At 44.2% G+C, this 27,464-nt stretch overlaps 1 protein-coding gene across 2 annotated transcripts in view; it reads right to left on the bottom strand.

The window, feature by feature from the left end:
• The window catches only part of LOC311063802 (pleckstrin homology domain-containing family G member 1), a 50,033-nt gene extending 35,952 nt beyond the window's left edge, over positions 1 to 14,081 (bottom strand). Inside the window, exon 1 of one of the 2 annotated variants that reach the window (XM_084083406.1) lies at positions 13,884 to 14,081. Coding sequence is in view for 1 of the 2 variants with exons in the window: in XM_084083405.1 (XP_083939531.1) it covers positions 5,775 to 5,784 (10 nt within the window). In the remaining variant the exon portion in view is untranslated. Of the gene's footprint in view, positions 1 to 5,774; positions 6,240 to 13,883 lie in introns of those variants that run through there. The other variant, XM_084083405.1, reaches the window with a different exon arrangement.
• Between the last annotated feature and the right edge of the window lie 13,383 nt (positions 14,082 to 27,464).

Genomic DNA, 27,464 nt, shown 5'->3' with positions numbered 1-27,464 from the left:
ACTTAGTTGTGAACTGGTGTCGCTCACCAAAAATAGCAGATCTACAAGCTCACAACAAATCTGGGAACACATTCGGTAAAAAAAAAGAAAAAAAGAAAAATGTATATATATTTATGTCTTTGTTTTTGCCTCTGGGGGGACAACCTCCTTTTTTTGTGTAGAAACAGGAACTCTCGACCAAGGTTCTCAACCAAACAACAGTCTACTGGAACAGTTAAAGAGGACGGCCGCAATTATCACTTGTATATTATGACTCTAAAATGTACACGTAAAACTCTTATAATAGTGCTACAGAATGTCCGTTAAACCGTAATGATACATGGACATATAGCACAGTGGAAAACGTTTCCACATTGGAAGACTAAGTAATGTGAGCTTCTCTTTTTCTGTGAACACATACTATAACTCCTATGCATTTCTAAATGCAGAATGTTTGTATGTGTCTGGTTGAATGATTGAAGCCTTCCTGTAGGACATGATTGCATTTAAATCATCTGTGACACTACATGAGTATTGAAATAACCCAAGTTTCAGTGCGGGAGGTCTTCGAAAAAGCAAGGAGTCGAGTATACTCTGTCCCAGAGTGTAATGTGATCACACACACTTATCAGTCTCATCCATCAAACATGTTTTTTTAAATCAGTGTGTTTTCTTGTTTATGTGGCAGTGGGTCGGCCAGTTGGCGGTGAGGCTTCCACGCCGCACGACAGCAACGACCACTGAGAATATATTTCAGAAACCATCATTCAGCCTGGAGGCCGTCTTTGTCGACAAGAATTATGGAATGGCTGCACCGATACCAGTGTGTGTGTGTGTGTGTGTGTGTGTGTGTGTGTGTGTGTGTGTGTGTGTGTGTAAGAGTGTGTCTGTGTGTGTGTGTGTGTGTGTGTGTGTGTGTGTGTGTGTGTGTGTGTGTGTGTGTGTGTGTGTGTGTGTGTGTGTGTGTGTGTGTGTGTAAGAGTGTGTCTGTGTGTGTGTGTGTGTGTGTGTGTGTGTGTGTGTGTGTGTGTGTGTGTGTGTGTGTGTGTGTGTGTGTGTGTGTGTGTGTGTGTGTGTGTGTGTGTGTGTGTGTGTGTGTCTGTGTGTGATAAGTAGAGGAGTTCTTCGCCATCGCATTGTCTGCTCCTTGGTAGCTCATGGCAATGGTTTCAGCTGTGATTAAAAAGATAAGGGATCAAGCAAACGTGGCAGAGGGAGGACACACGAGATCATGAGAGAGAGAGAAATACAGAGGGGTGGGGTGGACTAATAGAATGAAGAGTGGGAAGAAAAGAGAAGAGGAAAGGTCATGCGTCAAACGCCACCCCCACCTCGACTACTGTCCCGTCTTTCCATCACCCACTCTATTTCCGTCTCATCTTGAAGCCTCCCTTTGTCGTTATTCTGCCCTCCTGAAAGACATCGCTCTCTATCTCAAATTGATCTTCCGTGTTACCCTCAGCAGTTCTCCACTGACCAGACCTTTTCCTCTCAAAACCCCTTGCAAGTTACCGCTAGGTGACAGAATATCGTTTTTCTCTGGCACATGGAGAGAGCTGTTGTCCCCTTCACAAGCCGAGCACTGCCTGAGCAGCTATCTAGCCTGTCTGACTGGATCGTTTAGTTCCAGCTTCAGAGGCAGAGCCACACGGCCCCAATGTCCACTTTGAGGTCAACCTCGACCGTCTGATAGAGACGCAGGCTTGATCCCTGCTGACGCTAAGGACCTTAAAATGTCACGCAGGATTTCACACTCAAGGCCCCAATGACTGGGAAGGAACAGAGAGGGAGAGAACCACAGGCAGATTTTTTTCCAAACCGATTGAACACTCCATGACTGCATCAAACGTTATTAAAACATATGTTTTCATAACATTTTTAGAGGAGGAGGAGCAGGTAAAGGTGGGTGGAACGAGGGAAAAAGAGAGCGAGAGAAGAGAAAATGAGAAAAAAAATAATAAGTATTCCCTCATTTAATGCTTTGGCTGGGAACAAGCAGCACATGCTGCAACAATCACAAAACCGTATCAAACTCTTGAACGCAGGTCATGACTGGTGAAAAGACCAGGGTTGAGACTTGATACGCTCTTTAACAGAACCTCTGTGGGTTTCACTGGCCCACAGATAAAAGTCAAAGTAATTCCATTAGCACAGAAATCCAACAAACGCCAAATGCCGGCCACATACACAAGGCACAGACAACTGGGCCTGGCAGCGTGTTTTCTTTTATTTATGATAAGATGACCCTTGCATTGATTTGACAGTCTCACTCACACACCCATACATCTGTTATCTCCCTTTAATATTTATTAAGATGTCAACCACAAAAGATAGATAGACCTTTATTGATCCCGACTCCCGAGGGAAATTCAGTTCTCATAGCACCACAGTAAAGATGAAACATAGAGGGAAGGGTGGAGACATACAGAATGAGTAGTACAGAAACACTAATTAGAAATAAGGCAAGAAAATGTATTTAAAAAACCTGACCTGGTCATTAGCACCTGGACTGGCCATGGCATAATGTATGAACCATTCGTAGATATAAATAGAGACATAAGCATCATGCACACATCCTAATAAACATACAAGTATAAAAAATAATTACTCCTTTTTCTCCCCAATTTAGTCTTTATGCCAATTATTTCCTCCCCGCACACATTTCTGTGTGTTGTCACTGCTGTTGTATCCTACTGCCCTGCTCTACGTTCTCCACCGGGAGAACGTAGAGCCTTCGTTTATATTCCCCCCCCCGCCCAACACTCGCTGCTGACAAGTGCCGTCCCAGCCCGTAGGAGTACGTGCAGTGACAAATATGACAACTCTCCCGAACACGGGCCAGTTGTGTTCCTATATAGACGCTCGACAAAGCCGGCTGCACCGCGGTGGATTCGAACCCCCAGTCTGCGTGGTGGTGGACAGCTACTTTTACACTGCGCCACCCAAGCGCCCATATAAATAGACTGGCCTGGCCCTCTGCACCTGGACTGATCCAGTTAGCATAAGGTATGAACCATTATAACTAGATAGGCAGAAATGGACCTGTATAAATGGGCACATGATCCAAGGAATCCCAGGAAGAATACATTTTGAATGTACAAAACTTTACGGTTCAAAGGTTATAGGCCAAAATGTAAAGCGGGTTGGTATAGCGCCACCATGAGGGCGATTTGAAAATGTACTGCTCTTGCCCTACTGCTGCTGCCTACACTAAATGTTCGACGCAAGATTAACTCCGGACTCACTCAGTTAGTCACTCACTCACACACACACGGACAGTGGCAAAAACATAATCACCACCTCCCGGCCTTCCGGCGTGGGAGAGATAAATATACTTAGGCATAAGTATCATGCATGTTCTATCACCAGTAAAATGGGCATGATATAGCAGATAAGTACAGAGTATCGACAGTAATATGGAAGGGGTCAACTGTCAATATGTACATATGGGCATGTAAATGCTGCCTCTGTAATCCTATGGATTTTTTCATTGTGTTCCTAACAATGTGTGATCAGCTGGGAATGTGCAGCATAGTTAAGGGTTGGAGAGGTTGGGTCTTTGGCCTCTGTGGGAAACCCTCCATCCGTAAACTAACACCCCCTATTTTCAGACACACACACACAATCTCAGTCCCTTTGGGACACCCCCACGACCCCTGGTGCACACACCCTGGCCCTCCCTCTGAGTGTGACACACTAGCCTCATTCTCCGACCTGATTGGATTTCAGCTTACAGAAAAACACACACACACACACACACACACACACACACACACACACACACACACACACACACACACACACACACACACACACACACACACACACACACACACACACACACACACACACACACACACACACACACACACACACACACACACCTGAAATAGTTCTGCATCCACTTCCCCTTCACTGTCAGTCTATAACCCTGCACACACACACACACTGTTATTTCTCTCTCTGGCATATTGAAGTATCTGCCCATCACACAGAGATAGAGCAACCCCCTGCGCGCACACACACACACAGCACTGGACACAGAAGCATGTGGGTGTGCGGGCAAGCTATTGATGTGCATTGTCTGTGAGAGAGAAGACTTCGCCCATAACCCCCCACCTCACAGCAGTTTGCTTCAGCTTGGGCTGTAGGTCTTAGCTTATGGCTCTTTTCAACTACAAAGGGTAACCCATCAAGTTCTGTGATCTTTTTTTTCTTTACATTTCCATTATAACCAGAACCACATGTGAAGGGGGAGGTACGTCATAAAAAATAACTCATTAAAGAAGACAAAGTAGCCGATCTGCTTTTGCAATGTTTTGCAATTTTAGAAACGTTTCGAAAGTAAGTTCTCAGTTCTGGGTTCCCAGAACATAGGATTAGTACTACCTCCTGAGCAGGGCCCAAAATTGGCTTCTGAGAACCTTATCTGAAACAGCGCCGTAACGTCATATGGAAACAAATCCAGAACCTGTGGAATACGTTTCACGACAAGTCACGGTTCATGGCGTTCTTGTAGTCGAAAAGAGCCATAGAGCGTGTGTGTGTGTGTGTGTGTGGGGCGGGGGGTCCTCCCTGCTAGGTTTTCCACTCTAGCTGGGTGGGTGGGGAGTGGAAGGGTCCATTGTCTCCAGCACCTCCAAACCAAAGACTTCACTCAAACAGTAATTATCCCCCCCGGTCACCTACCACCCCCCCCCCCACCCACCCACCAGCAACATCCCCCTTCAGGGCTCTAATTTGGGTCACAGGCTGCAGAGTGGCATCTCAGCACTCCCCAAACAGCAGTCAGTCAACGTGACACTCAGCAAGAGCAAACTGACACATGCGTCAACTAATGGCTTTTTGAGAAATGAGGAGGATTTAGCGCTTAGTGATGCCTGCTGATGGAATGCAAAAACGTTATTAAAAAATATAAAATAATTATTAAATTGTAATATCTTGTTAATTTTGTTGTTTTTGGTTACTTCATATAAAACTAGCAAAATCATAAGTATATATGGTATGCTCTACTCTCATAAATTATATATTGCATTTATAACACAGCAGAGTTATCCAAAAAAGAATCTGTGGGCGCTGGACCCCTGCAGCCACAACATCAGCAGAGAAACCTAATCCAAGAGTCCTCAGCGAGACAGCAAACGCATTCTGGTCAGTTGCAGGGGCGAGAAAACAAGCAGAAAACACCGTTCATACAACAGGAGAACGCTACAAAGGCACTTCACACAACTCTGACAGCAGCAGGAACAATATCACAATGCTGCACAAACTAAAGGCACCCAAAATACACAACTGACAACTGGGAGGGGGGGGGGGGGGGCAAGACAAACACACTACGTACTGTAAACCATCAGAGGCAAGGGGGGACCTTGTCATTACCAGAGATTGCGATTAAGTCACTTTCTCAAGTTTTGACCGCAACAGGTAAACGTTTTCCACTACAATAGAACCACTGTGTGTAGAACTAACATCATATCCTCATAAATAAAATCAAACTACATTGCAAACAGGATACTCAGCAAACAGCCTCCTCCTTCAGTCCTTTCACCACAGAATCTTTGAGACAATTATGTTACACTATGAGTAAAAAGTGGTTAAAATCCCTTTGGTGGGGTTTGCAGACTTGCAATACTGTACCTTAAGCAACCTTTGGCAAGATCCCTTTAGAACTGCCATATCCCTATATCACCACATTAATAAAAAGACCTTTCCTCTGTGAAACCCTAGATGAGAAGTGTCTACAGAACAGGAGTTAAGTATCAAAAGCTGTGTAGACGGTAGATGTTCCTGCTTACCAGTAGGCATTGCGGCTTGGCTCTCCTTCAACGAGAAATTAAACCGAGGGAGGTCAGACGCTGAACAATCACACGCAGGGTTTCGGAGGAAAACAGCAGTCCTGAGGAGGTCACATTATCCAGAGTAAAGGTATAGTCCCCGACTGCAGTAGGGATGCAGACCTCCCTCAGCAGACAGACAGACTCCCTGCGTTCCTCTCAGCCAGTCCTCATTCTGATTTCCTACTCCTGGGAGTAAGCGTGCCATCCGCTGTACTCCAAAACACAAACACAACGCCTGCACGTTCCACTCGCTGGTGCAGCTGTGGAAAGTGACCCTTGCTTTCTTTCTTTTCTTCTCTCTCTCTCTCTCTCTGTAGTTTGCTGAAAAATCTATTCCAACTGAGTTATGTCTGTTGCGCTGTGTTTCAGAATGCCTCAACACCCCTCTCTCTCTCCCTCTCTCTCTCTCCTGTGGTAACTCATCCACTCTGTGTCTTGTGTGTCTAAAAATGTGAATGTGTGTGTGTTTGTGTGTGCGCGCGTGCGTGCATGCGTGCATATGTGTGTGTGTGTGTGTGTCACAGTGAATGGCCTATGCTCCCTCCCTGCTGGGCATTCCCCTCCCTCTGGCTCCTCCTTCCTCCCTCCTGCAGCAAATTAGAAGGAGCTGAAGACTTCCACAGTAAAGAAAGAGCCTCCTCTCCCTCTACCTCCTGCTCTTTTTTCATGCTCGCCCTCTCTGAAAAATAAACTTCTTAGGTTGTCTCACACACGTAGGCGGACAAGCATCAGATACATGTTAATAGAACTATTATAATATGTGGATATGGAGTGTGAGTGTGAGTGTGAGTGTGTGAGTGTGAGTGTGAGTGTGAGTGTGTGTGTGTGTGTGTGTGTGTGTCCGTGCGTGCATGCGTCTGCACACTCATAAACAGCCCAGCAGGCAGCTGAAGTGCCACTGGTCCAGAGATCACACACATACATGCACTTTACAAGAAGGGGGATATGAATGATCAGTAGCTGGGAGCCACTACAAACAAAAAGGGGCCCCGCCACCCCAAAGCCCTCTGAGACGCTCCTCTGACACATTGTACCGAGTACATCCCGACCAATGCCATTTCTGAGTCCGAAGCCGATTCCGATTTTGGAGTCCTTTTGTAAGTGTAATTCTACTGGAGAACATTTGACATATAAGCAAACAAATAAAAAAAACACTTTTTTTTATTTGAAAAAATATCAAAAGGGTAAAATAATGGCTGATATATGCCAACTTGATATATCGGTCGGCCTCCAGTTGTGAGTTACGCTGTCTCCCGGACCACAGAGCAACAGTGTAACAACAGAATACGGTACACACACAGTAAAATCCTCTCTGCGTTGAATTAACACAGCACAAGATTTAACCCATTAAAACCGGGAAAGCATCTGTGTCATTTTAGATTTTTGCAATTGTTTTGAAAAATCTAAAAAAAATACGAAAAAGTGTGAGAACTACTGATTTTAGAAGGCATTTGTAGAATCGGCCTCAGGTCTTAATGGGTTGAAATATCACCACGTCTCCGTAGTAAAGCCTGTAAAGCCTTTAGCCTCAGAACGTGAGTCATCACTAGCCGGACGGTCTCTGTGACTCCGAGAGGACACACACCAGGAGGACCACACGCTCCATACAATAGGCCCACAAACTCACACATTGAAACCGACGTGTCGACTATTTGTTGCCCATCTCTGAAAGACACAGACCAGTCTCAGCAGCATGGGGTCTCCCTAGTCCCGCCCCCACCTTCTGTCTGACCAATACAATGGCGAAGACCCCCCCGGACTAGCTTTTACATACAAGTGCGCGTGCGCGCACAGCCGCACACACATACACACCAGATCCCAAGAAGCATGACCCCTCTCTGAGGACTGAGGCTCCGCTGACCCACAAAGTCCTTCGTGCTCCTCTCCAACCCTACAAACGTCCCCCCAGCCCTTTTAACAGACTCCCACATCCCCATAACGAGCACCTCTGACCAGGCAAACAAACAAACACGGACCTCATCCGAGCTCCACGGTTCAGCCGAGCGCGGCCTCTTTGATGACGGAAACCTGCGGCCGCGCTCCGTCCTATCTGATGCCCCCCTTCACTAGTGCAGAAAGAAAAACAATCATATTGCATTCTTCTGGTTTACTTTGCAATTCGTGGCTGTTGGGCAGAAACGTTGTATCTCCAATGTTTCATCTTTTCGTGTTTCGTTTCATAAATTAATGCCCTATTTTATACAAAAGTAGTAAAAAGAGCCGATCTACAAGTTCACAACGCTGCACGATGCGACATACTGCAATTCTTTTATATTTGGCCGACATGTATATGTACACATATATATATAGACCCCTTAACAGACGACGTCACACTGATAATAACCAGTATGCGTGCAACCAGTATGCGCTAAATGAAACACATTCTATCAGGTCTCGCCAGGACGTGCCACACTAGCCAACACACAAGAGGGGGTTGGGGTGTGCTGAAACTAGCGCACCCCGAAACAACAGGTTGGAAATTGATTGCGTGAAACAATCACCTGCGCATCCAGTCTCAATGTTAGTAAACAATTAATTGGTCTATATATCTGTATAATCCCATGCCCAAAATAAGGACACCACTTTCAACATGGTGTCCTTACAACACTGCTGTAGCACTGCTGTAAAATTATAAAATACTGAACGAACACTCTGTAGCAATGATGATCAGAATATAGATCAATTAACAATTTTATTTTGTCTATTTTGTCTTTTATAAATATTTAAGCAATGTATAAAAAGTATTAACATGAAAAGTAAGGATCCTTGGGAACCAAGGTTCCCGAGCCATGTGGCCCATGGGTTAGGTTAGGAGCCCATCTCCTGTTAACGTAGCATAAGTACACTCCCAGGACATGACGCTTGTATGTTGCAAGGACTTACCCCCCGCCCCCCCCATCCAAACCTTGATGCTGAGTCACAAGCAGGTAGGCTTGTACAGTATTTGGTATGACTCAGCCGGGGATTGAACTCCCCCTCAGGGTGGACACTTTAACCACAAGGCCTCGAGTCTGAACATAACAAGAGCTTATGACTCCAATGATGATTAAATCATCATTGGATTACAATACATTACGGTCATTTAGCACACTCTTTTATCCAAAGCGACTTACAATAAGTGCATTCAACATAGGTAGGCAAGGAAACTACTAATCACCAGAAGTCTTAAGTGCATTCTCTTCTAAAACAAGCAACTAAGAGTATACATAGGCTAGCACTAAGGTAAAAGTGCAATATATCAGTTACCTACTTTCTTAAGCAGATGAGACGAATAGGAAAATCAAATGAGCAAGAGCTAAAACAAATTAGTGTATCGAATAAACAGGATCCAATAAAACAAGAGCTCGTACAACTAATTAACAACAAGTAGGCAAGGCAAAGAGGAAGGGTTAGGTTATTGGATCCATTGGAACATAGGTTATTTTTTACATTTCCTGAGCGACAAATTGTAATAACATGTAACATGAACTGTCATACATGTGGATGGATGAAAGTCGAATTTTTACATCAGCCGTCATGTTCAAACTAAATGATGAATTATATGCGGGAGAATGAGATTTGATCAGTCTGAATCAAACTACCATAACTATTTCTGGATGTACAACTGTAGTTGTAGATCAGGGGTTTGCATGCTTAGGATACTGTCTGAATTGCCTTCCTCTCTAAAACTGTACCAGCTGGGTATAAAAAAGTAAAAACCCATGAATCCATGTTTCCGACATCGATACTTTTCTGATTCGTTCTAGACCCCCAGCCCCCCCCAACCCCACACCAACCATTCTTCCTTTTCACGTGTTCCGTCTCTATGTACTCGTCCACTTGGAGAGGACATTTCACCACAGGCCTCTCTCCACTTCAAGGCCAACAACAGGCTATAACAAGAGAGTAAGAGTTTAAGTACATACACAGAGACGCACACACACACACACACACACACACACACACACACACACACACACACACACACACACACACACACACAGTCCCCCCACCCCATGAACACAGAGCAGAGGTCCTGAGGGTTTGTGGATTTGCCAAGATGATCAGGGCTATAGTACTGTGGTCACTATGACAACAGCCAAGCGCTCATCCCAGAGTGAACGAGAGAGAGAGCGAGAGAGAGATTGCGCGCGCGAGAGAAAAACATTGGAGTATGGCGCTCGGTTAATATACAAACTAGGTGCGTACACCCACACACACACACATACAATAATCAGTTGTTTTCCAACACTACTGTAAACTCCAACTCAAGTTCAGGTAGATGGGTAGTACGGTATAGGACCTAAATGTACCCCTCTGCAGAGCTGGATGGAACTAATTTAATCGTTGTTATTGGTGTGTGTGTGTGTGTGTGTGTGTGTGTGTGTGTGTGTGTGTGTGTGTGTGTGTGTGTGTGTGTGTGTGTGTGTGTGTGTGTGTGTGTGTGTGTGTGTGTGTGTGTGTGTGCCATTCTCCTAAGACGAGCCTGACAGCTTCTTCATTTTCCCAGATGTCCCAGTTAAAAACGAAGGCTCTACGTGTCTATGGCAACCTCTATGTGTCAGACGGGGGGGTCCTTTAATGTAAATTGATGGACTAGAGAGAAGACGGAGGGGGAAGAAAAACATGAAGAGAGCAACAGAAGAGAGTGAGAGCACGGCAGACAGAAAAACAGACAGAGGGAAAGAGAAAGACAGAGAGCCTGTGAGTGATGGTGGAATTGGGGGAGTCATTCATATACGTTTCCCCCTCCCTCTGAGATCCTGTCTGTCTTTATCATTGCCAAGATGGATTATCTGTAGAAGTAGAACACACACGCGTTGGTATTACTACTACTTGTGAGGACATCAACGTTTTAGGATGGCAATTTTATAAATTATATAAATAAATAACACATTTTTATTTTTACATAATGTTTTGGGCATTTTAACCCCAACCCTAAAGCCTGAGTCCCGCACCACAAGTAGCACATAGCGATGCGACACGAAGTGAGCTTGCAGATATATTCGGTGCACAACCATGTATCAAACATAACTCTAGCCCCAACCCCTAAATCTAACCTCTAAATGCATAATTCTAACCCCAACCTGAACCTTTTCGTAATAGTAAGACCAACTAAAAATGTTTTAGATACCAAACAACCATTTCTCTTGTGAGTAACAGGAAAACTGTCCTCACAATGTCGATTTCTCAATTTCTGATATACTGGCCTTCACAAGTTTAGTAACACACACACACAGTTTTTTGTGGCACACCAACATCTACTTCACAGTCAGTTGTTCTCCCTGCAACAGATTCCTGACTGCCTGATGTTAGCAACTGTGTGCCAGTTGGAGATGCAACGCACGGCACTTCGCAGTTCTATATCTCACAGATTAAAAACAGGAAAACATCTGTCTGAAAACAGTCAAAGAGAAAGATATTTTTCCAAAGAAAGTTGGACTGCCTGAGCGTCCAAATAAATGGATAAACTGATCTTCCGATCTTCCAGAGAATTAATCCAGACTAACAGTGATTGGCCAACAACTACAATACGCCATTCTGCTGTTAAAAAGAAATTAAACAAAATGAATTTGTCTAATTGAATGACTATTAACCAATAACCCAATGTCACCGATTTCCTGACATTAACCCTCTCACGGTTTTATGAGATTCCTGGATTCCTGGACGGTATTCCCTGGGGCTGCAGAAGTCTGGCCTCAGTGCCGGGACAAGTCCAGGAATGTCTGGCTGACTCTAGCTGGCCAGAATTCTGACTGAGGAGGAGGCATCAATTTAGCCTCATATAAGAAGAGGAATCCCTTGAAATTGGCCGGAGGAGTCGGAGTAACATCTAGGCCTTCTCTCCCTTACAGCAGACCAAACAATGACTATGACTGGAATAGCAACAGCTGCTACATCAACAACAATAACAACAGCAGCTAATGGCAGAGCAGAGTAACTATAAGCATTACAGGGCCAAGAAAAGCATCTTACCAAAGAGGCTAATGTTAGTATGCAAATGTTTTTATGTGGTACAATGTTAGCTAGTAAGCATTAGCAGGACTGTGGAAAAGAACAATAAATGGAAGAGAGTTATAGAGTGTGATAAATGGCCAGAGGAGACGGAAGGAGAGAACAAAAGGATTTCTTCTGACAAGAATCATGACTTTGGGGATGAATTCTTGAATACTAAATAGCTGTGGAGTTGGTGTACAGCCAGATGGACCGCAACTTATTTAAGAGACCTCACGCCAGCTATCCACACACACACACACACACACACACACACACACACACACACACACAGACGTATTATGTAGCATCCAACGTACTTAATGTCAAGTCATTAACATGCAAATTCTTGACTCATGACATGTTTATTTACATGTTAAATTATCAGTGTAGCAAATAGCTTAGTTTAAGAAACGACACTTACTGAAACGACCATTGGGGATGTATCTAGTAGTGATGAATACCTCCAATTTGTGTTTATTTTTGCTAAATGACACAAGTATGCGTTTTTTTTTAGTTGTTGTCCGTTGTGACTATGCAGGACAAATGCGTATGTGAGGCGGATGGACAGAGGAAGCTGTGTTTGGCCTCAGATTAAAATGCAAGACAAGGGTCGGACAGGAAAGGAGAAGTGGGGGGGTGGAGACTGGGGAAAAGTTTTCCTCTGCCTCGCCATATGGAAATGTACAGTATGGAAGAAATATATAAACATGATGAGAGAGAGAGATATGACAGTATGATGTTAATTGGGTCCATTGACCTGTATGCAGCAACATAAATGCATAGACTGTACAGACTGTTTACATTAACATTTTGCTTGGCTTTTATTTCAAATGCCTACCACGTCACTCAGTATACCTGTTTACTGCACACATTCTAGTAGTGATATAAGACACGTTTTTAACTCTAGCATAAGGATGCTGCTAATAATGTTGGTGATACCATATTATAAGCGTTGTACTTTGTAGTGTACTACTGTACACATAAAGTGCTGTGAATCACAGCGTGTGCTAAATACGTTGGAAGCTGAAGGTGAACACAACGTAATGTTCTGTCATTAAGCAGGATATCTAAAAACAACTACCCTAATACCAAGCGCCGAAAAACTAGTTTAATAGCAAATGTGCTCTCTTTTCTGGTCTCCCTCTCTCCCTGTGTGACGCATTTAGACTGGGTGCTCTAGTTAGGGCCAACAGAATGAGGACGCAACACACACAGACACGCACACACAAAGATGGACGTACACACATGCACAATGCAGGTGGTCAGCAGATCACTTTAAAGTCTTTCCATATGAAAAAATATAATAATATAAATATTTGGTCACGCTTCAAAGAAAGACAATATATGTTTTCCCTTAAGAACTTGCATTGTGTTCTTCTAAACTAGACATTCATCCAAAGCATTTTGTTCTCGTGGGACATCGTCATACTTTTATTGTTTGTGTTTTGTTTTTATTTTTTTTCGTTTTTATTTTAGTTTCATATGATCCTTTGGTTTATGACATACATTTTGTCAAATTTAAATTTTTAATAAATAAATAATAAAACAATATGTGGCAAAGCATACCTCTACCCTGCATTACTACATGCTCCCAGAATATAAGACACACAAAGTAGGAGGCATTACTGCTTATACCCCGCCAGTAGACACAAAATAATAACACGCACGCACATGCACACACAGCAACATGGTAGTGGGCAGAGGCTCCCATGCTCAAACATAAACTTGCAGTCTAATAGCAGTGGTCTCATGCCATCTAATTAGAGCGCAGGGCAGAGCTGCCATTAGCGTCACACTAAATTGAAACTCTGGACAGAGTAATTGGAGGTCCGAGTGGCTCAGCACCATCAGCCACTACAATTATGATTAGACGAGTAAGACTTTTAAAAGCACAAAAAATCATGAACAGTAGTGCTTTGTACAAGGCTGAAGCCCAATACCTGACATCTACAATACACCCCGATTTACAGCAGATTAACCCGAACTACACACCATAACCTGATGGTTCACAAACCTTGGAAAAGAGCTAAAGCATCGTATCTTTGAAGTGTATAGCAAGCTATACATGAGCATCAGCGACGTCCAACTCACCTTAGGGACCATTCCAATGACTGCACGTTTCTTGCTCAATCATATCCAGTATCCTTTGACAGGTTATTCCCATGGCCCAGCATTTAGTAATGTCTGTTATCTTAGACAAGCAACTAGGAAGGCTCACAAGCGCTCATAAGAAACTGTCACTGGCGTGGTCTAGCGAGGGCTGATGTCTGGACGCCCCATGTCAGGACAGCGTCCACACCTCTATGAGGTCAGTTCTAGAGCGAGAGAGTTAGAGAGACAGAGAGAAAGAGAGGGGTGGGGGGGGAACAGATGGGAGCGGAACACAACATAACTCGTTGCCCACTGGGAGGAGAGAGAGAGAGGGAGGGGGAGAGGGAGAGAGAGAAGGGAGAGAGAGAGAGAAGGGGGAGAGAGAGGAGCATGTACGTCCGAGGCAGAGCAGCCCAATCCTGACCAATTACTGCTGCAATACTACTCTCTAGTCTCTCTCTCTCTTACTGTAGGTCCCAACTGCGCCCTCCCTCCCACCCACCCAATACACTACTACCAAACGAATTGAGGCACTCTCTCCTCTCTCTCCTCTCTCACTTTGTGTTGTGGGATCACTGCGAAACTGGAGAACAGCCAACACTGCAGGCGACAGCAAATTATAAAAATTACGACAGAGAGATAGGAAGAGAGAAGGTGTCAGCAACACTATAATGAGAGGCTGAAGAGTACAATAGACCACTTTCACTAGTCATTGTCCTAGAATTTTTTAATTTTCAAAAACACTACTCACAATGCGTCACATCTTGTGCAGGTTCTGGATTGGCTATTTGAGCTATTTTTGAAAGAGGGCTTAAACAAAGAATTGTTGGTGATTACACAAAACAGAGGGTGGACAGTGTAGGAAAAACTGAGAAATGCAGAATGGAAAGCCAGACAGAGTAAGCAAGAAATAGAAAGAGGAGGACGTCCCAAGGACAAGCTGTCTTGCCTCACCCCTAAAACACACAGACAACTGGGTCACATTGCCCAGAGCCCAGGGACATGGCACCACATCATAGCCTCAGACCTGCTTCCCTTTTCCATCCCTCCAGCCACGCTTTACCAATCTGTCACTTCTAGTTCACTTCTAGTGGCATTAGTTAGTTCTTTGAACATGGCAATCCAACATGGTGTCCAAAAACAGATAGGAGCACAGATCACAGGACTGAGACCTCAAAGCGCAACCTGTTATGAGGGTGTACGTGTGTGTGTACGTGACGTGTGTGTATGTGTATAAAGACATGCCAGAGCAAGTGGTCATCATGTGTGTGTGTGTATAAAGACATGCCAGAGCAAGTGGTCATCATGTGTGTGTGTGTATAAAGACATGCCAGAGCAAGTGGTCATTGTGTGTGTGTGTGTGTGTGTGTGTGTGTGTGTGTGTGTGTGTGTGTGTGTGTGTGTGTGTGTGTGTGTGTGTGTGTGTGTGTGTGTGTGTGTGTGTGTGTGTGTGTGTATTGTTCTGCATCCTAACTGTGTCAGGCAGAGGAAAGTCCCCTCAGCCGGGGCCAGTAGCTGTTGTTCCGGCCTCCTGGAGCAATGGCTTCCTGGGATTGATACAGCAGCTCTTGGCCCCTGTCAGCAGACACCACTTTCCCAGTTCCACGTTTCTTTTTCACCTGGATGTTACGGGGAATACGAAACTGCACATGGAACCGTGCAAATGTAGCCCGCCTTGGATAACGCTGACCTTTGATAATAAGACAGTTATCAAAGTGTAAAAAAACAAGACAAAAACGCTGAAAAACAAGCCAACCTTAAAAGCTGCAGAGAGAATAATTTGTGTACAAACAAAATGAAGCGTGCACAATGACTTTCAGCACACGTCTGTCAACGAAACTCAAGAAGCTTTCGTTTCTTTGGTCAGTCGATACATGTGACCTACTGTACTATGGGTAGTGAGTGACCATTGACCAGTAACTCTCAGCTATCAGGACTGCTGTGGGTCAGCAGCTGCCGTTATCTTAACCAGGAAAGTTTGACGCACCAAGCCCAGCCCTTGCAGAATAACAGCGCCTTAACAATTCACAACACCTTCCACTTTCACAGAAACCAAACAGTGACACACGATACCACCGTTTATCGGGTAAAACAAGTAGATAACCTATCGCCAACAGTATAATCATTGTTATCCTGCTTGGAGAACCAGATGGGTGGAGTGTATAACGTACGAGGACTGCTCAGATATTGTTGGACGAGTTGTCAATAACAGAGCAAGTATAATAAATTGCACTTTCAAGCACTTCAATGTGCTTGTCAAAATATTCTCAAAAAGAACACATCAAAACTATTCACAAAAAAAATATTTAGGCCAGGTTGTATGGCCATATCCTTTTTATTACAATTGCCTTGTGGATGGACAGTGATCCCAAATGTAACATGCCCATACATGGAGACCACTTTAAACTAGATTTTCATGCGCAGAATAAGGCTTGTACATGTGCATTTTCCAAAGTGGCATGAAAATCGTCACAAACGTCCATATGCCCACATATAGAGACTATTCTGGTGCACAAATTCGCAAATATCCATAAATTGAGTACTCGTATGTCTATCAATGTGACGTCATAGTGCCGACGTCATAGACTCCATATTTAGGCATGTCTCACACAGAACTCCATATGGGCATAAAAAAGGACACAGACAGACACTGTCCCACAGATATAGAAATCTCCATATATGGGCATTAAAAGGGCACAGACAGACAGACTGGTACAACGAGTAGCCTGACGACGAGTACAACGAATATGCATAACCGGTTGGGGCATGCATTCCCAAATTGCATTGTTCACGATTTATATTGTTCCCAACGTGTGTGGTCCCCGAGTAGGCCGATGCACCGGTCTGGTAACTACACAACTATTATATAATTATAATAAGAGACATCATAAGACACAAGAGCCAAATTGTGTAATACATGGCAATATCAAATAGCTAATCTAAAGTTTATGGTATCACCTCACATCAATAGCTTGTCTGTTGTCTGGTTTTAAAGTCTATACACCTGTGAGGTCAGAGATATACAGTAAACAAACTGAGATGTATAGAGAGTTACCTTAAAGCTCTAAACACAATGGGAGAATCTCTAGAGGGAGCAATTTGGAAAGTAATGTGAGCTCTAATTGAGGCTGATACCGGGGCAATATATGATGCATTTAACACTGGATAAGATCTTTCCTGACATTCAGCACAAACAATGATCTGAAAAGTTATAGAAACTCTTGTCTCCGAAGTAGGTTAAGAAAACTGAGCTCGTACGGAGCGGACGTCACAGAGCAGGGAAAACAGGAATAAATGGAAGGTCCTCCAATCTCCAACTAGAAATTAAAAAAGAGAAATCCTAAAACACATGATTGGATGTGATGGAAAAAGGGGGCCCTACTGTATCTTGCACTTGATTGGTCAGTTCCAAGAGGTCACTCACACTAGACATCGATTGACAGGTGGTTTCTCCAACAGGAAAGCAAAGGGGGAGGGAATAAAAGTACATGTTGTGAACTGTGCTGCAGCCTCTACCTCCAAGGCCTGCACCTCCCCCAACCAAACAACAGGAAGAAAACCTCCCAGCCATTTCCTGTGCAGCTCCACTTGTTTACAGATAAAGCAATCACGCAGGATATGACATCATTTGGGAAATGAATCATTTGCGGTTAGTAGATCTGTCACTCCAAAAGCACCCGGAATAACAATTCCACCTTTATCTCTTATCATCTTGTTTATTTCCAATTGTGAACTAGTCATCATCATGATGATGAAACATGTTGAATGTCTTTTCCTGGTTCTCTCAAGGTGAGCTCAGATTTTGATTAACTTTGATTGCATATAATGTCATCATCAACAGAATGAGTCCTTGAATGAGTAAGCGCAGTATCATTATTTGCGCACGCACGCACGCACACACACACACACACACACACACACACACACACACACACACACACACACACACACACACACACACACACACACACACACACACACACACACACACACACACACACACACACACACACTCTCTCTCTCTCTCTCTCTCATGGAACAATTTTCTAGTGCCGTCTAAAATACACACTTTTTACCGAATCCCACTAAGGCCTATAAATATGAATGGAACATCCAAGTCTGTGTGCATATGTTTAGTATTAAGATTTAAACCCTCAAGTCTACATTATAGTTAGGAACAGAAAAGAGGCCACAACTCAACCGCCGGGCTGCTCTCATGAAAGCAGCCTGCTCCACAGAGGCACCAGCCAAAATATTATTGGTGCCCAAACTGAGATGATGAGAGGAGGATCGAGCGAAACTGTCTCCATTTGATTGTGGCAGCAGGGAAGGGAGTCTGTGAACTGACGTCTAATGATCTGTGTGTATGTGCACAGAGCAAGTGTGTATTCCTGAGTGCTGTGCTTGAAAATGAAGGCCCGGCCCTAACTGGGCCCTACTGGAGTGGCCAGAGGCTCGGCTCGGCCCGAACAATTACCATACTTTTAGGCCCAAAAACCCGAAAAGGTGTCATTAAGTTCTTAAAGGGATAGTTCACCCAAGAAATGACTTTTTTTCAATCGATTAGTCACCCCATGGAGACTTGAATTCATGGATATTTGTTTGTTTTTGTCGCATTCCTAAGCCAATAATTTGGTGACCAGCAGAGGTTCCGGTAGGAGACACAAAGGACTCTTTGTGTCTCCTACCGGAACCTCTGCTGGTCACCAAATTATTGGCTTAGGAATGCGACAAAAACTAAAAAAGAATTCAAGTCTCCATGGGGTGACTAATTGATAGAAAAAAAGTCATTTTGGGGCTGAACCATCCCTTTAATGTCCTCAAAGTCATACATCCAACAAGCTTTGAACTGATAACTGAAACGACCACTTTCGCAGATTTTCGATCGCGAATTTTCGATTGAGTTTTGGCCATTGGCACCCGTTTTTCTTTAATAACACCGACTAATTAGTATAGATTTTGGGCCCGGCCCGAAAACATCGGGTATGGTCGGGTTCGTGCAGAATTTCAGAACTCTAGCTGTGCTTGCGTCTGGACGCTGCCATGACTCTTTAAGCTGCAGGACCTCAACAGGTGTGTGTGTGTGTGTGTGTGTGTGTGTGTGTGTGTGTGTGTGTGTGTGTGTGTGTACATTCACGTGCACACTTGTACTGTACATGTGCATGTCTGCCTATATGGATCGGAGTAGGATAAGGGGAGATTGCCAGCTTGCCTTTGACCTGCAGTGGCTTTCCCCTCCTAATATTCATATTGGGCTAATACTCTGCCTTTCCCATGGCAGTGAAAACCCTGGAAGCCAGGCCCTCTCAGCTCTTTAGGGAACCTAAGATGTCACTGCACACAAAAGGAGCCGTGAAAGCCGTCCAACTCAAACAGGGGGCTATTATTTACAGTACCAAAAGAAAAATCGCTCTGCTCTCTAACGGCACCCACACACCCCCTCCTCCTCCTTTCTCTCTTCTCGTCCGCGGCTCTCTCCCTCCTTCCTACTGCTATCCATCCATCCCACTGAAATGCTCGCCTTATTCTGCCCTTTTTTTTTAGTCCGTCTTTACCCCTTTCCCATTTGGTTTCTAACCTCTTCCTCTCCTTTTTTTTATTCCCCTCCCCCTTTCATTTTTGTCTTGCTTGGGTGCATTCTCACAAAGAAAATAGTGTGGTTTGTTACCAGAAAGCCAAAAATTTGGAAAAAGTCCTCTACTGTGTTTTTTTGTAGATCCTGAGAAAGCTATTAAAACATGCAGACTATGACATGCCGATCATAATGTAAGCAAATTGTTCTTCTGAGAAAAGGAGGCAATTTGAGAACCTCCAAAATACAAACTCCCAGAAAACACAACCCACCAAAAAATAAAAACAAGACTGAAGCTTTGCTCCGATAAGGCAATATTACTAGTTGATATGCTCTAGTAGCCTGATTATCTGAGTGAAGCTAGAAGCAGTCCACTGCTTCTAGCTTCCAGTGGGTGGAGTCTATGGTCTGGAGCCAGGCTAATGCTCTAGTGCAGTGGTTCTCAGACTTTTTCGTGCCAAGGACCCCCAAATTGATATGTATTTGGCTTGATATGTATTTGGCCGCGGACCCCCAACTGAAAATATGTTGTGCCAGTGACCCCCAGAAGCAAAGATTTCAGTTCAAAATGTTCGCCTTTTAAAAGAAAGATTTGCACACATTTTCGAGATTTCGAGATTCGAGATTTTTCTCGGCACTCGTTTATATTATCTTTTTTAAGTGGTTAAAACGATTGCGACGCTTTATTAACTCATTTAGCTGTGGGTCCCCTGGTACCCTCCTCCAAGGACCCCTGGGGGTCCCCGAACCCTACTTTGAGAACCAATGCTTTAGTGCACATTCCCTACTGTAGCTAATAGTTTGACAGCAAAACCAGTAATCCCATTAACACTGGCAAGTGGCAACAAATTCAATATACCTTGCCTTGAGTCAGTACATTTGCTAAACTTACACTCAAAGGATGCACTTTTCCACTGCCTGATTGTCTTCTCATATGCTCTCTAACAGCTGCCAAGGAAGCCAAGAAAATCAATTTATTGTTGCCGTTGTCTGTCTGCTGACTATATCCAGCAGTCTAAACTGCAGTTCCAGTTGACGGGCTGACATCACTACTGGCCAAATGACCGTGGCGGCCAGCTGAGTGAGAAGTAAATGGTGCATTTATATTGTGCCTTCATCCAAAGCGCTTAACAATGTGAATTAGAGTCACACACACACACATTCACACACCGAAGGCGGGGGAAACCATGTAAGGCACCAACTCCAATTAGGGGTAACTTCAGTGTCAAGTACAATTCAACACCAACCCAGGGGGAAGTGTACACATACGCACGCTGTATCTAGTACAACAATGTACAGAATGCATATGCACAACTGTTCAAAGGAAATCCACGCAGCTCCGGAACTGCATAAAGAGTTGCTTTACACCCACATGCTTACAGCAAACGTACGTAGATAGTATTAGTGACAGATCTTAACCAGGCCCAGATGTGTAGAAGGAGGATGGGCCCCCATAATGGCTTCAACACACACAGATACCCTGACACAGCGCTTCCTAAACCCACACAGACAGAGAATTTTAGAGAGAGATGAATACTGTACTAAGTATGCAGCCACTTTAGCACATCCATCGTGGATGTGCTGAAGAACGACGCTGATGCACGAGCTCGCCAGATGTATGGAGAATCGAGATGACTAGAGACTCCGATGGAGGGCTCGTCTGAGGACCACCATGTTGTCTGAACTTTGCAGGTTTTTTATTTGAATGCCATCCATGTACAGTCATGGTTGGAAGCGAGAGAGACTGTGTACTTTCAAGTGATGTAAAAAAGATTAACCAGTTAATCTACGTAAATGCATACTGGTTGTTAAAAATGGTACTATAAAGTGCTGCCCCAAGCAGTTCTTCCTGATTTCAATGCAGCGACACTAATACTACTTGTGACTGTCACACTTCACTTGTGTGACATTTTCAATGGCAGTAATCAGTATCACAGCACTTAACCATGGGCCTGGTCTGACAGCTACTGAGGAGGAAGGTCATGGGCAGCACAGGGAGATCCAGTAAGCAGAGGGGAAATGGTGAGTGGTGGTGAAACTGTGTGTGTGTGTGTGTGTGTGTGTGTGTGTGTGTGTGTGTGTGTGTGTGTGTGTGTGTGTGTGTGTGTGTGTGTGTGTGTGTGTGTGTGTGTGTGTGTGTGTGTGTGTGTGTGTGTGTGTGTGTGTGTGTGTCATAAACCACAACTTTTGTGGTTTATGGCCCAATATCTATCAACAGTCAAAATCGGTGCTCAATATACTTTACTACATATTTTCTCCATATTTTCTGGAATGTGTCAAAATCCTAGTCTAAAATATATATATTACCTCTATAATTAGTAATGATAGAACATGGCCCATTGCATGAATTGTCGTTTGCCTTTTTATTGGTAATGATTGTACAATGAAATCGAGGTGAAATGTTTTCTTTAAAAACAGAGCATAAGACCAAACCAAAATGTGTTGTTCAAGACAAGCTGTCATTTGATCCACTGCCTTTATTATCTTGGTGCTTGTTCTTCACTGAAACATATGCCCTGTCCTCTCCTTTTCTCTACCCCGTCATTATTTCCATCTCTATCTTTCTTTAGGAGCTCTGCAGTGCTAGCCACCTGTATTAAGTTTCAGTTGAAGTGTGCTGCTAATATAGGGCATCACTGACTTCAATGGCAACAGCCAGCCTCTCAGACCCTCCACCACCCCCCCTCCACCCACCCCGGTCCCGACGGTGCTGTAACAGAACTCAGGATCTAGGACAACGAGCCAGAGGGAGAGAAAATCTAGAACCAAAATACAATTTTGATGTCAGACCTCTCTGTTATTATCAACGATATGTTGAACCGAGCCTTTTCTAACCTATTATGCACTGCTTGATTCTCAATGTAGCTAGTCAGCAGGCGAAGCCCACAGAAGATGGCAAAGCAAGCAGCCACTTTAATGGGGACATTAATTTGACGCACAAAATGGATGTCCCTTGAAATTAGAATATGTTCCCGATTGGTGACAGTGTCTGAGTTTCACGTGTCCCATTTCACAGAAGTTCTCAGTAACCAATAATCATCTCTGACAGATGTCCACATACACAACTACCACAGGGGTTGACACTAAGGTCTCAGAGGCACTTGCCCATCGGGCAAGTACAGGTCATGTTCTACTTGCCCAAAGGTCATGCCCCGCTTACCCGAAAAGTAAATCATCCATTATAAAATTATAGGTAAAGAAAAAAAAAAATTACCATTCATTTTAACACTTATTGTTTTTACTTTCTAACTTGCATGCTTGAAATGTTTCCTTACTCAGCATGTTCCAGTTGAAACATATGAAGGTTTTAGTTAAAGTCACAGGAATAAACAATCAAGTCATGACACACCAGATGTAAATACTAGTATTTTATTATAACCTCTCAAATAAGAACACGAGGTAGCTCAGTGGATAGTGCATCATTGAGGGCATTACCTATGCTGAATACTGAGGTAGTGGGTGAGAGAGTGAGGGAGTATGAAGGAGAGAGCACTCTTTACAGACAGATATGTTGTGTTTATAGCAAACTAAAGACTGTTGCTTCCCCACTCAAACGCACTTGCCTGTCGGGCAACCTGAAAGCAAACTCCACTTGCCCAAATGTTTTATTTATTATTTGCCACGGGCAGTCGGGCAACAGTCATTGTCAACCCCTGTGCCATTATAGACCTGGATTAAAGAGCACAAATAGACACGTGTCTGTCACGTCGCAAGTGACATCCAAATGGACAAAGCCCCGCAAAGAATACTCTACAACCCCCAGTAAATGGAACAAGAGAATGTAACCTAAACTTTGGTGTATTTGTGTACAGTACACAGGTGAGAATGTACCGTATATCGCTAGGCTATATGTGGCCTGGATACAGACAGACCAAGAGGAGAGCCTGGGGGACGAAAGAGGAGAGGAGGGGGGTCTTTTATTTTTAGCTTTGTTCCCTTATGCACTTATCACCAGGATGTGATTTAAGGTCTAGATTCTAAACGTGCTTCACTGCTCATAAAAAAAAACGTGCACCAGTGCTTAAGAAGAATTAGGACTATTATGTTACACTGCCGCTAAATGACGGAGATAAAATGTGGGCTTTGGAGGTTAAACCAGGGGGACTGGGAGGGCCGGGCAGAGAATGTCTAATGGTTTTTAAGCTGAGGAGGGTGACACAAGTGAGTTAGACAAAGAGATGACATTCTCAACGTCCCCGTTCATATTTTAGAACCTTTCCTTATGATTGAGAATGTTGCACCTGCAGAACGTGCGGTGGAATGGAACTTCCCAACGTGCATTCATTCACATCAAACAGGATCACACACACACACACACACACACACACCATAGGAACTCCACTCATGCAGACGTAAGAGGCTATTTATATACCACTTCCTTTTATTTACCCAGCTCATTGTTCAGTCCACATCTGCTAAGGGGCCAAGGGCACAATGGTTAGGCCAAATCACTGGCACACACACACACACACACACACACACACACACACACACACACACACACACACACACACACACACACACACACACACACACACACACACACACACACACACACACACACACACACACACACACACACACACACACACACACACACACACACACACAGGAATATCCACTGCTATTGTTCAGGGTTCAAGTTGTAAACTCCAATAGCTGATGCCACCTGTTACACGGACTGACATTCCTTCTTCTACCCCCCTCTTTCAGACATCCACGCAAAAACATTTGAACACATCAAATATAAGCGCGATAACTAATGGCACAGTTGGACACTTGGCTAAGTGATAGGGACGACAGCTCATTACAGCCTGTCTGTTTCATGTCAGCTTTAATTTAACAGGAAGTCAGTTAAAACTTTAAAGAGCCAACGCTCAGCTCATAACCCCTAGAGCTCAAAGGCAGTTCGAACACACACACACACACACACACACACACACACACACACACACACACACACACACACACACACACACACACACACACACACACACACACACACACACACACACACACACACACACACACACACACACACACACACACACACACACACACACACAATCATGAGTAATAGTCTTTTGGGGGACAAAACAAACATATACATGACCAGACACAGTGCACACATGCACACACACACAAATAAATACAAACTCACGTGCAATAACTGACCTTTGGATTTCAGTAAATCCAAACTGTTTTCCCTGTGAGCCCTCTACTCCCGTCATTTCCTGTGAGAAGGGCTGATGCCCAAAATGTCCCCTGTAGTGTAAACAACCCAGATCGTTATCAGCACCACACTCCCCCACAACTACAGTACCACCACCCCAAGAGAGGGGTACAGTAGTGGGATAGGGACTAGGGCACAAGACCGCAAGCTTGTTTTGGTCCTCAGAACCCCTATTAGCCACCCACAGACTTCAGCAAATAGGACTTGCATACATAATGAAAAATACATTTTTCTTCAATAAGAGGTAGACATTATATTGTGCGTACTTCTTTCATCCACTTTTTTGTGTAGTACTTTTTTAAATAATTATTTTGGACATTGAATGCTTTATTTCAGATAGGATAGTGTAACGAGACCAAGGCAGAGAGAGAGGCCAGACATGCGAGACAAGACGGGGAGTCAGATTCGAACTTGAGTCCTTGCGCTCACAAGGAGCATATCATATTATGGCCTCTGCACTAACTGAGCCCCCAGAAACCCTTTTTATAGGACTTTACAACATTGGTTTACGATCTCAATCATAAAAGCATCAGTTTCACCAGCTGTACACGACACAACTGATCTACCACCCGTCTGTTAAGTACTGACTCGGAATCAGTTGCACAACAAACAAGCCAGCCATGGAACAGCTGGGGCGTAAAGAGAGAGTCTATAGCACATATAACAGTGTGCATGCCATTCCCTAAACACAAATACCCAAACACAAACACACCCCTGGGGCTCTTCCCTTCTCCCCTGGTTCGAGATTGGCCTCTGGTTGGAGGGTAGAGGACAAACACAGCATTACTGTTTTCCCGGGGATACATCAATTTGACGGGCACCACAGGAATGGAAGCCGTTGCTGGCTGCTGCTGCTTTTTGCACCCGCTACATATTTTCTGCCTCCCTCTGTACAGGAAACGGTCATTTTGTGAATGCCACAAATAAATGGTGTTTATTTCCTGTTCTTGGCTGGAGATATTTCTGACCATTTTTGAGGCCACCACCATAGCAGTTCATCTGCCAAGATCACAGACAACCCATACAGGCTTCACGTGTTCCTAATCAATCATAAATGATTCTCATTTACATTCCTGAGACCCATTTTCCATAAACACTGGAACATCATGGCGAGAGTAGACAATAAACAAGGGGTGGAAAACATTAACAACATAGTATCTACTATATCAGTGGTTCTCAAACTTTTTCATGTCAAGGACCCCCAAGTTCACACTTATTAGCCCGCGGACCCCCATTTGAAAATATATGCCAGGGACCCCTATAAGAGAAGATTTTTACGGTTCTGCAGTGATTCTCAACCATTTTAATTTCAAGGACCCCCACTTTGACATGCATTAGGCTACGGACCCCACTTTGAGAACCAATGTACTATAAAAAGTTCAAGTTTTGTTTTGTGTGTGTGTCTCGGTTTGTCTGTCTGTCTGTGCCAGGCAGATTGTGCCCAAATATGGACATGCCCGATGTCAGTGCAAAACATATGCCTACTTGACAATCAGAATCATCTTTACCCACAAATACGCTGCACTAAAATCGGAATATTAGAATATCATTTCGAAAATCGTTACAACGGTTATCATCACATAAATTATCAGTGTTATCACAGCACACAGGGATTTGTAGCCAGTCCCGCTCTGTGACTGGGCAGCTGTTAAAACTGGGGGCGGGTTAAGTCCAACGGCTCAAAAAGCATCATAAAGCTTATTTAATATCCAAACATCCAGCTCGCCCTCCTAATCCTCCGCTTATCTGGCTGTCCATGCTGCTGCCGTCGCCCAGCACTCAGAGGGTCTCGGACCCTTGTCCAAAAACTAGACGGGGGTCTCCCAAGCCAAATGCCCCGCCCCCGCGGCCCCCAATAAAACAAAGCCATCACAGTGGGGGGGGCAGAGAGATGAGGTGGGGGCTGAGGGCTGGGGGGGGCGCAGAAAGTGAGAGGAACAGCTGCTGAGTGGGAGAGTAGGTTTGGGGGGAGGCAGGAGAGAAAGAAGAAAGCTGGAGGAAGGAGGGGTTCCCTCTCTCTTTTCTCTCACTGAAATAAATTACTTTTATGTTTGCGCCCTGTCGAGGCTACGCTATCGTTAGTGTGAAAGAGAGAGACCCCCCCCTCCACATACACCCCTGGCTTCTATAGGCATACACAAAGTGACAAGCGTACAAAGACGCCGGCTCAGCTTATGGCCAAGGCGTTCTCCAAAAAAGTATCGGGAAAAGGCCTGAAAGTGCAAACTTTTGAACCACACTTAACATAGAAGACATAGATACATGGCATGCACATACTGTACTGTACATACACACACACATGCACTCATGCTGACAATGTATAACCACAAAGCACATACGCATGTGCGTGCATGCATGCCTGCATGATAACATACACACACTCACATAGGGATCCAAAAACACATGGTCGCAGACAGAGTCTCCCCTCAGACTCAGTCCCCCACTAAGGAATGTTCCTTATTAGAATCCCTGTCAGTCCATGGCCTATAGCACGCACAGCGATGACAGAGCTACTAAACACAGAGATGGAGATGACAACTAGGACCAGAGGCTGGAGGCTTGGGGGCGAGCGGAGGACGATGGGGGAAGGTGGAGGGGACCACAGGTGGGACACTCACCTTTAGCCTCATCGTAAATTCAAGGTTCCTAGGATTTAGTTTGCTAGGTCTACGGCATTAAAAGACAAACGCATCCCTGTACCATATCCGTTTTTCTCTGTATGAATGTTGATGTTGAAACCAAAGACAAAAAGGTGTTCAAACAACAAACTTTTTTT

The sequence above is a fragment of the Gymnoscopelus microlampas genome, assembly GCF_963454915.1.
Source record: "Gymnoscopelus microlampas genome assembly, chromosome: 16".
Lineage (NCBI taxonomy): Eukaryota > Metazoa > Chordata > Actinopteri > Myctophiformes > Myctophidae > Gymnoscopelus > Gymnoscopelus microlampas.
The sequence above is the reverse complement of the archived record's forward strand: the minus strand, read 5'-3'. Positions and strand labels throughout refer to the sequence as shown.